We start from the raw sequence: 17,639 nt of genomic DNA, 5'->3' as shown, positions 1-17,639 counted from the left end.
GAGCTGGAAAATTGGTCACACTCTTCCAGACCTTTTCCAGGTCCTTGATATCATTTGTCATGGAGAGACCAACAGCATTGGCTATGAACACTGAGAATATTTAACAATGGCATGAGATAAATCCTTAACCCTGAACCTTAACTCTTCATCAAGGACACTCCTAGGTTTATGCATTAAGCCAGGTTTTGCAATGAATGATAACCAAATTTGCCTTGTTGATCTAACTTTTGTCAAGTAATTTAGATGATATTCCAGCACCCAATTCCCATCAGGATCCTCACAACCTACTGAGTGAAGAAATTTTCATTCTTCTGAAAATCATCAGACAAACTTACAATTATTTATTACCCTTAGAATCATAGTTAGCAGTGAATATTTGAATATGCAAAAAAAAATTGATAGATGAGCTCAACTGACAAAAACTGAGTCCACAAGATCAAGTAAGTGTGGGTTTACGCTGTGAGGATGGGAGGGTGGTTTGGCAAATATTTCCACTAGATAAGTGGAGCTGCAGGACTAAAATCTTAAAATTCTGTCGAATATAAATGAACAAAATAGTGACTGATTTTTTTTTTGCAACTGTCCAACTTGAGAAGTCAAATCATTTAATCCAGTGAAATGTGACTGGTGAGAATAAACAGCCCAGTTGATATTATTAAAGCTATTTAGTTTTTTTTCACAGGAATTGAGCAATAGTAGTTCAATGATTATTTCTTTTTGGTTGAGCTTAGTATCTCAGATTGATATACATTTGGGAGATTAGTTTAGGTTTATAGACCTGAGATAACTAACCAGATAACAATGTGATAATAACCAGTCTCTTTCTTTCTGTAAACATTTCAGTGCTGGTATTCTTGCATCAGTGTGAGGGTCATGAGTTCAAATCCCATTCCAGGGAGAGCACATAACCTTGACTAACGCTTCACTGCAGTGTTGAGGAATATCAATTCTATCAGCTTTCAATGTACCTACTTATAAATTGTAGAGAAAATTCTGACAGAATCTGTAACCTAACCTGTAGGCAATCTCTGATATAAATTGCAATATAGCCACACAATACAGCAACATTAGTTAACATCACTGAATCCAATAAAATCTTAAAGAGATATAAGATTGTACAAATGTAATTCAATTACTTTTCAAAGATCATAGGAAGTGCAGGTATTATTCATCATCCTCATATGGCCAGAAAGGGTCAATTCCCTGGTGATGAACTAGAGTCTGATGTTCACCTAGAACAGGAAAGAATGATAGGTTCTCCTCCTCAAACAATTCTGCTGAACCACTTAGATTTTCAAGAAACTTGATTATTTTATCAAAAGTACTGCAAGTAGAAGTTTTCAAATGTTGAGGCTTCTAGCTCCGTCATCAAAAAAAAAACATCGGTGGACACATCCCTCCCAACCTCTGCACTCTTGCAGGCACTTCCTGCTCCAAAGAGTGTTACGTTGCTGGAGACAGGGCTGCCAGCCCTCACTGCTGAGGAAATCCCATCTCAAAGAGAAACCTGGAGTCCAGTCTGTTCATCATGCAGCGTCATCAGCAGTCATGGTCCTAAGGATGGGCTCACACAGTGATGAGTGGGATTTGGTGAAGTAGGGAGAGGATGCTGAGGATCCTGATGGCAAGTCCATACAGAGTGGAACTGCTAGTGGGGGGGGGGTGCAAAGCAATTTTTTGGAGTGCGGGTATGTACTTGATCTGGAAAGCGGGGTCATTGGACACCACTCCCTTCAACACTTTCCAAAACCAAGACCAGATCAGAACAATCTTCAGTCAGCCTCTCCCTTCATCCCGGATCTACTCTAACAGCCTCAAATTTGGGGCTGGGTGAGAGCATAAGAACTAGGAGCATTTTAGGCAATTCAGCCCCTTGAACTTGATCCACCATTTGGCTGATCTCACCTCAGCCTCAACTCCATTTTTCTGCTCGCTCCCTATAACTCTTCAATCCATTGCTAATTAAAATTCTGTCTACCTCCTCCTTAAATGTACTCAATGTCTCAGCATATTCTGGGGTAGTGAATTCCACAGATTCTCTTTGGGAGAAGTAATGTCTCCTCATTTTTAAGGAAGCAACCCTCGAGTGGCTAATTATCAGCCACTGTAGGATTACAATTGGGGGGGGGTGGGGGTGAGGGGGCATGAGCGTTTGGGCTGCTCAAGGCTTTGCTTCTCCCTCTCATAAAATTGCAGACTATTCAGGGGTGGGATGGAAGCTGGCAGGAAGGTGATCTTGGGACATCTACCCAAAAGATTTGGAAAATTGCCCAGGTATATCCTGTACACTAAACGCAGGAGAAAACCAGCCAATTTACCACCACATCATTCCACTCATTATCATCAGTAAGGTAATGGAAGGTGTCATCAACAGTGCTATCAAGCAGCACTTGTTAGCAATAAATGACTCTGCCACTTAGTTTGGATTCCACCAAGGTCATTACAGCCTTGTTGCAAACACAGACACGAGACCTGAATTTCAGAAGTGATGTGAGAGTAACCACAGGTAGAGCAAGGAGGCAGCTCCTGAATCCACCCCAGCCAGAGCAAGGATCAAACTCAATGCTATCAGCACCGAGCTGATGCACAGCAGCTATCTCGCCAACTGGCCCCTCAAGAACTCTGCATTGCTATGGCAACACACATTTTTACTTGAATGGTGTAACTTGGAGCCAAATGGATAGTGATGTCAAAGGCTCCAATTCAGTTCCACCATATGGCTGACCAGGAATTGCTGCTCACATTTGGCATGAAACTTGAAAGTGTTCAGAAAAGATTTATAAGGATGTTGCCAGAGTTGGAGAATTTGAGCTATAAGGAGAGGCTGAACAGCCTGGGGCTGTTATCCCTGTACAGTTGGAGGATGAGGGGTGGAGAGGTTTATGGTGAGAGGGGAAAGATTTAAAAGGGACCCAAGGGGCAACTTTTTCATGCAAAGGGTGGTGCATGTATGGAATAAGCTGCCAGAGGAAGTGATGGAGGCTGGTGCAATTACAACATTTAAAAGGCATCTGGTTGGATATATGAATAGAAAGGGTTTAGAGGGATATAGGCCAAGTGCTGGCAAATGGGACTAGGTCATGTGAGAACATCTGATCAGCATGGACGCATTGGACCGAAGGGTCTGTTTCTTTGCTGTACATCTCTGTGACTCTATGTGTTGGTGGATTTTGAAATTGATACTCAGTCCTTTTGGCACTGTTATGAACCTTACCTGGCCATCAAATCCTGGGGTGGGTCTTGAATCCAGACCTTCTGGCTCAGAGACAGAGATGCTACTCAATGCCCTATAACAGTTCCATTATAACCATTGAAATGGCTAAAAATATCAATATCAGTTAACATTACATACAGCAAAGATTGTTAAATGTGCTTTACTAACCCTGGAGAATTTCGGTCATCACCTTCAATGTTTTTATACTCTCTGTATTCATGAACAGATACATCTCCTAGGCTATTTGTTGCAAGATGGATACATTGCCATTTCATTGACATGCTCAACAAAGCCAATTTCTGTATTCTCAGCTCGACATGGTCATCAGTCCATTGTTTGAGTAAGGTCTTTACTTCCTCTGAGTAGACTTCAGCAAGGCTTTTAGCTTGAGTGTACCTTTTCTCTTCAGCAAGACAATGAGCATGCCTCAGAATGCTGCTTGCTAGATTTCTCATTTCCTCAGTGAAGTCAGAGTCGAGCAGTTTCTGAGTGTTGGTGAGCACTGACCACTCTGTGCCTGATTTATTGTACACTTGCTGCAGAAGGTCATTTTGTTTGGCCAGTTGAAAAATGGGGTTCTTCATGCTTGCCCCATGAATGTACTGGGCTCCTTCATCGACCACTGATTTACCTGAATGTATTGAGTGAAAATACTTTAATTCAGATGTAACAATTGTGCCAAATGCTTCCTTAATAAATATATTTAAGGATAAACCTAACATCAATGATTTCCCGTGGTTTATTTTGTAAATTAAAAGTGTGTGTATTGGAAAGGTCATAAGTCTACATTCTGCAAAAGAACACAGTCCCAGACCCACAAAGTTTTTAACTGCGTCAACCATGTGGTTTTGAATTTCAATGCTTTGTTTTAGGATTTAAAAATATAATTTAAATATCACATCCTGAACCTTGGCTAAATGAAGTTTTTGTACACGCTGCTAACTCATAAAGTTTAAATTTCCATAATTTTAACAAGACCATAGGGCTGCTCTCTCACTGGAGACAGACAACTGATAGTGGTTTAAAGTGAGGATCACTACACCTAAGTGAAGGAGAGGGTCCTTCATAGTAATCTCAACCAGGGCAAGAATTGAACTCACACTGTCATATTGCATTGCAAACAGCCATCTAGCCAACTGAACTAACTTATATTGTCACACTGATGGGCCATCAAATGGATCCCACAACTGTATGCTTCAGATTCCTCAAATGAGCATTATTCAATATGTACTCTTAATTCTTAAGTAAAACTCTTTGTTAAGTTTCGAGTTTGATAAATGGTACCATTGTAGGAGGGAAGCAGCACACAGCAGAAAACTGCTTTCAGTTTACGAACACACACACACAAAGGATTTGAAAACATTGGGTTTACATTTTTGAGTTGAAGTGGAGATGAATGAACTTCCAGGAGTACAAGGTATTTAATCTTTTTTTTTAGTTTTGGTTTATGAACCAACATCTGCTGTTTCCGAGAGAGTGTCTGCTGAATGATGCTAGGACAAATATTAACTGAACATTTTCAAATGTTACCAGATGTAATTTATTGCATGTGAGTGTATCCACATAAGCAAATAGGACTTGCATAAGTGCAATGGTACTGTCCCTACCTCTGGGCTAGGTAGGCCCAGCTTCAGACCTATCTGCCCCAGAGGTGTGTCACAACATGCCTGAACAGGTTCATTAGAAAGTATTTCAATGTAAGAAAGCTCATGAAGTTATTGTTAGTTCACTGTTTTGCACTTAAAATGTTATACATCCTTGGTTGTTCATCTGATATCCATATTGCCTTTTACAAAGCTATGAAAAATCTACATTCACTCAATAACATTAAGCGATGGGTGAATGTATTAATTATTTGTCATTGTTAATGCATTTTATCATTTAATCTACCTGAGCAGAGACTTAAAAAAGTCCTGGTCCAATGTTATGTGATTTCCATATTCACACACATTTACTGCTTCATACCAAATGGATAGCTCCTGATCCGTCCTCCAGGCTGACTTGATGCCTCAATAATCTGTACATCAGCGAATCCTTGGTGGTACAATTTTTCAGCAGCTGCCACACCAGCTATCCCGGCTCCAATAATGACCACCTTTGGGATTTTCTCCTTGGGATTCATGCTTCTAAACAGAAGAAAACAAACACACACACACAAATATAGTTACATCACAGTCACCTGGAAAATGGTCATGAGTAAATTGTTGGAGCTTCAGGCTGCTAGGTTTCTGGGTCCTGATAGACTATTTCTTGGGGTCTTAAATGAGATAGCTGGTGATATAACTGATGCATTGGTTTTAATTTTCAAAATTCCCTCGAATCAGGAAAGGTTCTATCCCATTGGGAAGGAGTGAATGTAATTCTTGTATTAAAAAACTGAGAAAGATTTAAAGCAGAAAACTACCTGTTGTTGGGACGATGTTAGAAACTATTGTTAAAGACAGTTTAGCAGGTCACTTAGAAAAGTTAAAGGTAATCAGACAGAGTCAGCATGGCTTTGTGAAAGAACAATAATTTTTAGTCATCGCATTGGAAATCTTTGAGGAAGTAATATATGCTGTAAAGAAAAGGGAACTGGTGAATGTACTGTACTTAGGCAATTGTGAGACTCCCACAAAAGGTGGGTAGGGTATAATTAAAATTCACCGGTCACAGGCTGATGACATCATCAGTTCCACAGCTTATATTGAACAGTGAGAGAGGAGGCCCATGGCCTGGGGTCGGGGGGGGGGTACATCGGGTCCCAATAATGGGCCTGGGACTCGAGGGAGATGAGGGTGTCCTGCTGAGCTTGGGTTAGGAAATCACCGTAGCTTCAATCCTCTTTATCTCTCCACTAGCCCCCAACAAATCTCCACGATATCTGTGACTGCCCCTAACGCTGGCAACTTGATGATTCCCAATCCTAATTGCACCGTCATCGGTGGTTGCGCGTTCAGCTGCCTGAGTTCTGGAATTCTCCCCCTAAACCTCTCTGCCTCACTTTCCTCCTTTTGAGAGCTACCTCTTCGCATAAGCTGTTGGTCACCAGCCCATCAAAAAAGCTCGGTATTAAATATTTTCTATAATGCTTCTGAAGGTTTGAGGACATCTTGTTACACTCCAGGCTGATGAATAAATTATCATCCAACTCAACTCTGGCTGTGTGCAGTGAATGCTAAATAGCTGCTGCTTATAGCATTTGTTGTAGTCTGGGAGCACCACCCTACTATTCAAGAATCACAAGAAAGCTCTGACCTTGCCTGGTCCTGACAGATTATTCAGCCTCTCCCTCACACTCAACAAACCTCCCAAATGATTGCTATGAAGTGACCTCACGAGTACTTCATTCCAGCCAGAAGATTGTTAATCTGGCTGACTATCAAGTGAGAATTTGCAACATTTCTTTTTAAGCAAGGCCCTATTGTTGTGATCGGTTGGGCCATTATGTCCCAGTCTTGCTGCGTTGTGGACCCCTGTGCCTTCCTGCACCCTCCCTGTCTTTCCAATATTATACAAGAAGTAATTTACATGTCAAACAACTTCACCAGCAACATCCAGCTCTTTAGTGTTTAATTTCTCCAGCAGTTACAATTACTACCATTATGAGTGTGGAACTTCTTTTCCAGTAGATAGCTCTCAGTTGCTATGCTGTTATTAACTGTTGAGTTTGTGAATAGCATTCATTTTACATTTTTAGATATAGCTCACTCTATGTTGCCTTATTTTATTGTGAACCAAGCCCTGTGCTTTACTTTATAAATATTCCCAATTCAGATGAGGAAAATTATAGACTGTCCTATTATTTTGGAATGAAAGATTACCACAACAGTTGGAGTTTCGATTGGATACGTCTGAATAGAGAAGGATAATTGCACATAAGCAATCCACTCGATACCACTATTTCTTTTAAATAGGGTAAGTTTAGCTGATTCAAAGCTTTAATTACATACAACTGTTGTTTTGAGCAAGGGCTCCCAGTGACCTCAGTCACAAATCTGCTGGTTAGATTTGTTTGCAGCCAGTATTCCTTGTTCAAATAATAGAATTTTAAAAATCACAGGTAGAAAGGGTGGTTAAGACGGCATTTAGCACACTTGCCTTCATTGCTCAGACCTTTGTATAGGAGTTGGAATGACATATTGATGTTTTACAGGGCTCTGGTGAGAACTTCTCTGGAGTACTGTGTGTAGATTTGGTCATCCTGTTATACAAAGATCATTATTAAGCTGTAGAGAATGCAGAAGAGATTCACCAGGATGTTACCAGGAATGGAGGATTTGAATTATGGGGAGAGATTGGATAGGCTAGGACTTCCACTGGAGCATAGCAAATAAAAGGGTGACCTTGTAGAGGTTTAGAAAATCATGAGGGAGAGAGATAAGATGAACGGCGGTTGTCTTTTCCCAAGGGTGGGGAATTCAAGAATTCCTAATCACTTCCTAGCAGTCATTTGGGAGGGATGTTGGTTGTGAGGGACATCAGGGCCAGGCAAGGTCAGAATCTTCCTTGTGATAGCTAGAGTAGTCCTCCCAGACCACAACAAATGTTTCCTATCCTTTAGTAATTGACATTTCTACCTTGGAAAAAGAAAAAAATGCAACTATCCTTTGCTTTTGTGCTTCTCTTAATTTTGAATACTTCTATCAGGTCGCTCAATTCCCGCCCGCACCCCCCTCCATCCTTTGATGTTTTAAGTGAGAAAACGCATTCCTAGGTGAAGTTAGTGATCTATCCAACTCAAAGTTAAAAATCACACAACACTAGGTTAAAATCCAACAGGTTTAATTGGAAGCACACTAGCTTTCGGAGAGACGCTCCTTCATCACCTGATAAAGGAATGGCGCTTCAAAAGCTATTGTGCTTCCAATTAAACCTGTTGGACTATAACCTGGTGTTGCCTGATTTTTAACTTTGTACACCCCAGTGCAACATCGGGAGCTCCAAATCATATCCAACTCAAGTTTGACAGAATCTATCTCTGTCATTAGTTTTAACATTGATAATGTTAATGTTAATTTGTAACTCCCTTATCTGATTAAATTACAAAGCAAAGTAATAGAAAAATAGAAATGGAAACTGAAGAATAAAAATTCACTACGTGCAGACATGAAACTATATGATCGAGGTAGAATAAGAGGGTTATGCTACTCTGAAGATTAAAGGTATGCCACAAATAACTCTATAACATAAACAGCAAAAGAGAATTGCAAATGGTATGAGCATGATAGGAGAGTCTCATATAATAATAACAAATATCATAAATGCTATGACAGGACTATAAAATTTTGACTTCCATCATCTGATTTTTAATGCCATTGACTTAAAATGAACTAAAATGATGTTTAAAAAAAGACATTGAATTAAGTGGCTGTAGTGATCAGTTAATTAGTTAACGCAACAATTGCCTCAGTCTGAACTAAAATTAATGTCATCAAAATGACTCAAACCAGTCAGACAGATCTCTAAATAAAAGCTGAAAGAAGTGCAGATGCTGTAAATCAGAAACAAAAACAGAAATTGCTGGAAAAGCTCAGAAGGTCTGGCAGCATCTGTGGAGGGAAATCGCAGTTAACATTTCGAATCGACTGACTGTGGTTTCTGAGGAAGGGTCACTGGACCCAAAACACTAACTCTGATTTCTCTCCACAGATACTGCCAGACCTGCTGAGCTTTTCCAGCAATTTCGGTTTTGGTCTCAGATCTCTATTGCCTTTTGTGTATGGAACGAGCTGCCAGAGGAAATGGTGGAGACTGGTATAATTACAACATTTAAAAGGCATCTGGATGGGTATATGAATAGGAAAGGTTTAGCGGGATATGAGCCAAGTGCTGGCAAATGGGACTAGATTAGGTCAGGATATCTGGTCAGCATGGACAAGTTGGACTGAAGTTGGACTGTTTCTGTGCTGTACATCTCTATGATTGTATGACTCTATTTATAAGTTTTTGGATTTTCGCACATTGGATTGAAGATCATCCATTTGATATAAAATTGAAGTCAGACATGGGAACAGACAAATGAACTACAATTTGAATCCAAAGACTTTGGACAGAGCAGAGGGAACTATAGATTGTTAACAGCAGAGCTTGAAGGCTTATTCTCTCTCTCTCTCTCTCTGACCTTCCTGAGAGAGACAGAGAGAGAGAGAGAGGCAGAGAGAGAGAGAGAGAGAGAGAATATATTAAGGGCTAGGACACAGAGACTCCAGCTTCCACAGGCATCAACAACCCATTCAGGAGATTGTAGACAGCTTCTCAACCTTGGATAAAGAAATACCAGCTACTGGTCCCTTGACGCCAAAATCAGCACCCAGGATTGCCAAAGTCACCACTGTCATGTCAGAGTTGAGGATTCACCCATGAACCAAAAGCAAACACACTGAAATGATAAAGCTCTGTGTGTTCCAGGGTTGTGTTCTCAGGAACTTCCTTTGCAGCAGCAAATCATGCACTACTTAAACTTTCAAGACAAGTTACACAGCATTGACAATTTCTGCCCCCACTAAAATAACTCCACTGATGCTGGTATCCAATTACCAAGCCACCCTTAATTTACACATGAACAGTCATTGACTATACTACTGGGTAAAAACAATGACTGCAGATGCTGGAAACTAGATTCTGGATCAGTGGTGCTGGAAGAGCACAGCAATTCAGGCAGCATCCGAGGACAGGCAAAATCGACGTTTCGGGCAAAAGCCCTTCATCATTCAGAGTCAGGCACCAGAGTATCAGTCTCACTGCCATTCAATCTTTTTATGTCATCCAGAGCTCCCTGATTGGACCAGATTAACAGCTCCAACCAGGGAACTCATATTTTTATGAGGTACAACTGGTTGACATCATTATAATTACTACATCCATTATCTCAGACAAATATCCCAAAAGAGTGTTGAATATGGAGTCTTTGCCTCTCAAGTCAATGGTATAGGATCTCTGAATCATTTTCACAGTCACTGATGTTAACTCTGATCTATTCTGCCTTCACAATCTGTGGTAGGGTTTTTTAAAAACTTTCAGCAGGGTATTCCGTTCAGATGGAGTGATACTAATGCTCATTGCCATAGCATACAAGTGAGACATAGATAACATGGCACTGAAGGATCCAGCACTGTTTTGTTACAGCTCCTGGTGTTACAACTGAACATTCCTCATGAAGGGCTTATGCCTGAAGCGTCGATTTTCCTGCTCCTCGGATGCCCCCTGACCGGCTGGGCTTTTCCAGCACCACACTTTGCAACTCTGAACTCCAGCATCTGCAGTCCTCACTTTCTCTCGTGACAACTGGAGGCACTTCCATGCCTGGGCTAACGTTAAGCAATTTGGATGTAAATTGTATTATGCTTCCCATAGTGTCTCTCAGAGCATGGGAACCAGGTACACTACTATAGCAGCAGATTACATGATATAATATTGTGGTCTGTTTAAGATACACGTCATTCTAGCTGAGTGACATTCGCAATGGTGGCAACTATGTTGACTGGGTTGTGTGAGCTGAATGGATGATGGCCTCAATCCCTCTACTGCTATTGGCACAAGACCAACATGTAGCTTTTGTCTACAATACAAGGACTTCTGTAAAGGGGCTTGCAATTGATTGGAATAAATGCAATGGAAATCCTTGCTGCAGACCAAAATGTCAGGAGACAAATTGTCCAGAAAGGCATGGAAAAAGCAGAGGACAAACAAGTGACCAGATGCTTGAAAAGAGAGCCCATCAGAAGCAAATCATCTGTTGACTATTCATATGTGCCCCAGCTACAGAAGAGACTATCACACATGAATTGGCCTCTGCAGCCATAGAAGCATAAAAACTAGGAGTAGGAAGAGGCTATTTGGCCCTTCAAGGCCTACTCCACCATTCGATGCGTTCATTATTGAATCTCTAAGTAAATGCCACATTTCTGCTCTCTCACCATACCCTTTGATGCCTTAAAATCAGAACAGATAATGTTCAATCTCCGTGTAACCTCCACCTGGGGCTGAATTATCACCTCCCGAGGTGGACGGATGCCATCGGGGTCGGGGTACATGTGATAAGTCGTGGTAATGTGATTGTTGTGTTCAACCGACACCATTGAAACCATGAAATAAAATGTATCTGAATGCCACATTTTAGAATTGACAGTAGCTACTCCAGTAGTTAACTGGACTGTTCAGGGAAGATTAGATTCCATTCCCTACAGTGCAGAAACAAGACTTCAGCCCAACCAGTCCACACCGACCCTCTGAAAAGTAACCCATCCAGACCCATTTCCTTCTGACTAATGCACCTAACACTATGGGCAATTGAGCATGGCCAATTCACCTGACCTGCGCATCTTTGGATTGTGGGAGGAAACCGGAGCACCCAGAAAAAACCCACGCAGACACTGGGAGAATGTGCAAACTCCACACAGACAGTCACCCGAGGCTGAAATCAAGCCTGGGAACCTGGTGCTGTGACGCAGCAGTGCTAACCACTGAGCCACTGTGCCATGAAGTTGAATGGAGTGTTACGTGAAAAATGTAATTACAGCACAGGTCATTGAACCTGTCTCCACATGGTTTGAAACCCATAATTGGTGCTTGTTAAAACAATAGGAATCGTAAGCAGCAGGATAGAGTCTGAAGGTTGAATTATGCATTCAGAGAGGAATTGCAGTTTCCATGCTTTACCTCACCCCTCCCCCATCACCTCTGAGCATGAGAGTTTAATTTACTGTTTGTAGTCATCGAGTTGTACAGCAGGAAACAGACCCTTTGATCCAATTTGTCCATGCCGATCAGGCATCTTAAATTAATCTAGTCCCATTTGCCAGCAGTTGACCCATATCCCCCTAAGCCCTTGCTCTTCATGTATCCATCCAGATGCCTTTTAAATGTTGTAACTGTACCAACCTCCACCACTTCCTCTGGCAGTTCATTCCATACATGCACCACCTTCTGTGTGAAAAAGTTGCCCCTCAGGTCCCTTTTAAGTTGTTTCCCTCTCACCTTAAACCTAAAATCTGTCTGTCTGTCAACCTTGGATATACTTAAAGACCCAGCATTTATAGCCCTTTGTGGTAAAGAATTCCACAAATCCCCCCTTAGAAGGAAGAAATTCCTCCTCATCGCTGTCTTTAATGGGTGACCCCTTCCCACACAAAAATAACTGGGACCAAACGGCACCTCCTACCACCATCCCCACTCACTTCAGGGGCAACAAACTAAACAGGCACTAAGAAGCACAGGCAGAGATAGTGAGAAACAGAGATAGAGATAGAGAGAGAGAGAGAGAGAGAGAGACAGAGGCAGACAGAGAGAAGGGACCCCAAGGCTGGTTTCACTGAATTAGGATTGCACATAATGATCAAGAACACAAATGTTTCCAAATAAATTTAACAGTGTCACAAATGGATATTGCCTGACATACAACAAGGGAAGAAAACCATTTGCTTGCTGATAAAGCCAAATCAGTTCATGGGAAATTATATAATTATAGGTGTATATGATCTCCCATTCACTGACCATCCTAACCCCGGAACTACTGCCTGTGTTTGATTATATGGTAGAAACAAATTATATGAGATACTAATACCAGATGAAATTGCTGCCGAGTCAAATGGATCATTAATAGTTGGCTTGTAATGAGAATATCTTCAAACCAACTCAGAATATTTTTACATTGTGAAACTCCTCACTTTCATTGAGCTTCAGACCTGCTAGTGGAGCCAAGCATTTTATTACAGAATGTTATTTAGCAGTCAACAGGAGATACCATGGGTTCTGATAGTGTCAGAATAGTGTAGTATAGGCATATCCACATGACTTGGAGGTGTTGGTGTTGGACTGGGGTGTAACTTTGCATGCCCACATGCGTCTATACATGATTGAGAACATCGAGGGGAAAGCAAAAATGAGAAGGCTCTAGGTTACTCTCCAAAGGGTTGAATTCAATAAGAAAACTTTTGATTGGGTTTGGTAAAAATGAAAGCTTTCATTTTGCAATACTTGAAATGCAGAGACTCAATTTCTGTGGTTCCAGTTGTTAATCACATTTGCAGAGGAAATAAATGCCTTGGTGTTTTGATGTGGTCCAAGTTTAATTACAATAACAGTACTTTACCTTAAGATAAAGTATCACCTGCGCTAGTTCTCAGATGGCTGTCACTATGGCTGAGGGGGTTAGTGTTTATATAGGTTTCAGAGAGTTGGTTCATTCCTGCACACAGTTCTCAGGATTGTAGGATTGTTAATCTCTAAAGTTCCATAGAAAAAGACGCATTTGTCTTCCGAACCATCCATTCTATTAGCTCCCATGTTAGTGTCCCAGAGCCAGCTGAGCCAATCTCTATCAAGATGCTGCAGTTTGCAACCCAGCATGCCCGTCCTCACAAATCCCCCAGCACAACCATGCCAAGTGGCCTTAGCAACCTTCACCTCCAAAGTTTTGAGCAGTGGGTAAAGTCTTTGTTAGGGCACAAGGGAAAGTCAATGATCATAGAAGATAGACACTTAAAGCTTTGCATAGGGTGGCTCTGAATTATTTTTGAAAACGTTATGTAAGAATTTGCTTTGGATTTACATTTATAGGAATGACAGTAACACCTACAGAGCTTGACTGAATGAAAACCAAGAGATATGGTAGTAAGGGTGATGAGGATTGCAGGACTATGTACAAAGTGATTGCCGACCTTACCTGTACAACAGCTGTGACTTCACTCTGTAAGGTATTTCATCAGTTGTAAATAACTTGGACATAAAAAGTAAATGGTGCTATGTAAATACAATTTCTTTCACCTTGCTTCCTTTCCTCAACTCATTTGTTTTTATCCCTTCTTTTCCAGTCTTCCACTGCCATTAGGTAAATATTTTATTTACATTTATCAAAAGCAAGTTAAATTTGACTTTCAAGGAGAAAATGCATTAGCAGTGGTGAAACACACCCCACAACCTCAGTGTTTCCCACCAGCCATTAACAGCCTTTGCTGTAACTCAATACCTTCATCTTCCAATGCACAAGTGTCACACTGTCAATGGCATTTTTGATTAGATTCATTCCCTACAGTGTGAAAACAGGCCATTTGGCCCAACTAGTCCACACCAACCCTCTGAAGAGTAACCCACCCAGACCCATTTCCCTCTGACTAACGCACCTAACACTATGGGCAATTTAGCATGGCCTATTCACCTGACCTGCACATCTTTAGACTGTGGGAGGAAACCGGAGCACCCAGAGGAAATCCACACAGACTTGTGAAGAATGTGTAAACTCCACACCAACAGTTGCCCCCATCCTGGAATTGAACCCGGGTCCCTGGCGCTGGGAGGCAGCAGTGCTAGCCACTGAGCCACCATGCCGCCCAAACAAATCCACACCAGCCCTCCGAGGAGTAATCCACCAAGGTCTGTTCCCCTACCCCATTAGTCTACATTTACCCCTAACTAATGCCCCAAACATACACATCCCTGAATATTATGGGGCAATTTGGTATGGCCAGTTCATCTAACCTGCACAGCTTTGGACTATGGAGGAAGCTGGAGTACCCAAAGGAAACCCACACAGACTCCGTGAGAATGTTCAAACTTCACACAAACAGATACCTGAGGCTGGAATTGAACCCGGGTTCCTGGCATTGTGAGGCTGGAATGCTAACCACTGTGCCACCATCATTTTGGAACATTAAACTGTTGACTTATATTTAATTGATTCAGGCAAATGCCCAATTTTTCCCTAGGTGTCCTTATTTTCCACATGGATCTGATCTGAAAACATGCTGAAGTATTAAGTGTCTCTTCATATTTATATCATGGCATTACCCTTCCGCTATTCATCAATTAGACAGTACCATATTCTCAGCCAGACCGACATACACAGTCAGTCAAGTTCAATGCTGAGTAACTCATAGCCCTCCCGGGTATATATTGGGGCATCTTCATTTTGGGGGTGAGTTCGACTTTGCGTTGGAGAACACATATATGCACATCAGAGTTTGGACCACTATCCCAAGATCTCAGAGGTGATCCAAATGAAAGGCAGAGCGTCTTACGATTACTTGGGAAATGCCTCATAAAGGTTCCTCAAAGTGGAAAAAATCTAAAATGGATTTGAGGAATCTGACAAAAAGAAATTGGCAGATTAGCTTTTCTAAAATCATAGGGCACCTGATGATCAGCCATTCATAGCACTGGTATATGCATTCCCAATATTCATCAGCCATGATGAAATAGGAAAGTTAGATTATTTTATCGGAACCAGGTCGTTTATTGCAACTTCCTTCCTAAACATAACCTGTTTTGCTTCGTTGATACTGATGGATCAGTGTATATTATAGTGTTCAGTTGTTCTGTATTTCATTACAGGAGTCTGTTTATTATTGATCCTCACTGTGTTTGATTGGTCAAGCTTGGCTGTGGACTCAGAGGAAAAAGAAACAAAGCCAGAGAACAAGGTGGAATGAATGAGTGAGAGGCCTGGAGCAGACATTTTAAAGAACTGTGAATAAAACCTGTCACACACAGACAAACCTGTCACACACAGACAAACCTGTCAACTCTGCATTCATCTCAGCCATAGAATATGTATTTCCAACATTTTCTAATTGCAAACGTCTTTCATTTTCACTTGCACTTGCCCAACAAGAGGCATGCATTAAATGTCATGTTTTAAACATTTTTACCTTAAGAACGTTAAAAGAAATATATCAAAGCTCATTTAACTTTGCAAAACAAAAGCATACTTCTGGGAAAAGATGCTAGGTATGGCATATTGCAAAACACTTCCTATGGACCAGCAGACGTACTTTGAAATTTGATTCCAAGAATCTTTGACAAATTTGCACTAAGGTACCATTAAAATCTCTCTACAGTTGAAGTACAGTTAAAACCCAGATCTGGAAACTTGTTTGTCTGCAATTTATACTCAGTATTTGAATTTATTTTCTCAATGGCCTTTGAGTTCAGATTGATGTGACAGTCTCCACACAGTAAGCAAATTCCACCTATCCATCTGTATTCAGTATTGACAATCAGCATCAGTGTCTGGTTTAGAATCTTTTACCTACCTTCAATTCTACTTACTGACTCGAAAAGCAGATTGTCATAGAACATAGATCTTCTCAGATTGGGTATATCCTCCCATACAATTCTCTTCAAGATGACTTAGCCCACATCGCTCTAGGCTGTGTTAAAGTACTTTGGTTCAAACATCCATAAATTGATAACAGGCCAAAGGTCGTGTCCAATTTGTATGTTACAGTTCAAAGTCATAAAGCACTACCAGTCACTTGTCATTGGGAAGCTAATGAGTAACAAAATGTTTGCACTCTCAAGCCTCAGATAAGATGAAAGAAAGATTAGTTTAAATACCATTCTTTTGCAACTGTCACCATGTGGCAAGTTCTTGCACAAATTGCCTTTTTTGCAATTGATTGCCAAACAGTAACGTGTAACTAGTACTGGCTTATTTCTTTATAACTTTGTCCTTTAAACAAAGTGTTTTGTCAGCTCACAGCAGTTCTTAATATATCAGTCTGATTCTCCCTTGTCTTTGGGTTCTAATGTTGTGATGTTCGGACCCACAGCTGAGGTCAGAGGTTATAATTCCATTGTCAGAATGGAGAGCCAGTGGGGGACCAACACTGTCGTTGTTCCAGAAGACCTGCCAAGATCGCAAAGCAGACAGGCTGTGTCCAGGCCACCAGCAAGGCCGCGCATTGGAATCAAGAGGTGAGGAACTGGATGTCTCACTTACAGAGGGCTTTCAGGCAAACAGAAACCAGGAGCTCTTCTGCTCACCACATCTCCCCCTCCACTCCCCAACACCTAGACCCTTACTCAGACCCTCAGTGTTTTCGATCGAGGGAACCCAGTCCGGGAGGCCATGAGCTAACTGCATGGTTTTAGCTACCACACTTGCCACAATGTGATTGGCCCACCTGCAGCCCAGAAGTATGGGTTGTTTTATGAAGCTAAATAAGCTTTGATATGTTTCTTTTGACATTCTTAAGAAATAAATGTTCAAAACCTGACATTTAATACATGCCTCTCTCTGGGCAGTTACTACCCCAAGTGCAAGTAAACCCCAGTGGCGATTGGAAGACGAACTTAAAGTGATTATTCGTTGGCCGCTTGTGAGTCTCAATCTGCAGGGGTGTTGGTGGGTTGACCATGGGCCTTCCCGTTCAGAACTTAATTCTGGCAAATGCTGAAGGTGGCAAGGTTCAGACACACCATTTTCCACCTAACTACATGCCTTTCCACCTTCATGCATACCATCTGAGACAGCAGAAGGTTGCCCACAGAGTTGCAATACTCTTCAGCAGATGTATGCATTAAACCCACATCCATTTTGTATGCCAAGAGCGTGATTTTAACCGTTATATGCCATTCCTAATGGCAGAACTGAAAGAGTGCACCACTCATGCTCTCTTGCTTTTTGTTGGTTTCTACACAAAGAAACTGCTGGGAGCAGATGTTT

General features: G+C 41.4%; 1 protein-coding gene across 2 annotated transcripts in view; it reads right to left on the bottom strand.

Annotated features, from left to right (window-relative positions):
* LOC122553795 (peroxisomal N(1)-acetyl-spermine/spermidine oxidase-like) overlaps positions 1-17,639 on the bottom strand; it is a 67,069-nt gene that overhangs the window by 16,559 nt on the left and 32,871 nt on the right. The window contains exons 2-3 of one of the 2 annotated variants that reach the window (XM_043698131.2): positions 5,180-5,337; positions 3,383-3,845 (exon numbers count right to left, since the gene is read on the bottom strand). In XM_043698131.2, the coding sequence (XP_043554066.2) occupies positions 3,383-3,845; positions 5,180-5,336 (620 nt within the window). In that variant the 5' untranslated portion in view covers position 5,337. Of the gene's footprint in view, positions 1-3,382; positions 3,846-5,104; positions 5,338-17,639 lie in introns of those variants that run through there. The other variant, XM_087990081.1, reaches the window with a different exon arrangement.

The sequence above is a fragment of the Chiloscyllium plagiosum genome, unplaced genomic scaffold (genome assembly GCF_037043375.1).
Source record: "Chiloscyllium plagiosum isolate Xiang-an unplaced genomic scaffold, Cpla_swu_hap1 HiC_scaffold_8, whole genome shotgun sequence".
In the NCBI taxonomy this organism is placed as follows: domain Eukaryota; kingdom Metazoa; phylum Chordata; class Chondrichthyes; order Orectolobiformes; family Hemiscylliidae; genus Chiloscyllium; species Chiloscyllium plagiosum.
Note: the sequence above shows the minus strand (reverse complement) of the source record. Positions and strands in the feature narration are given on the sequence as shown.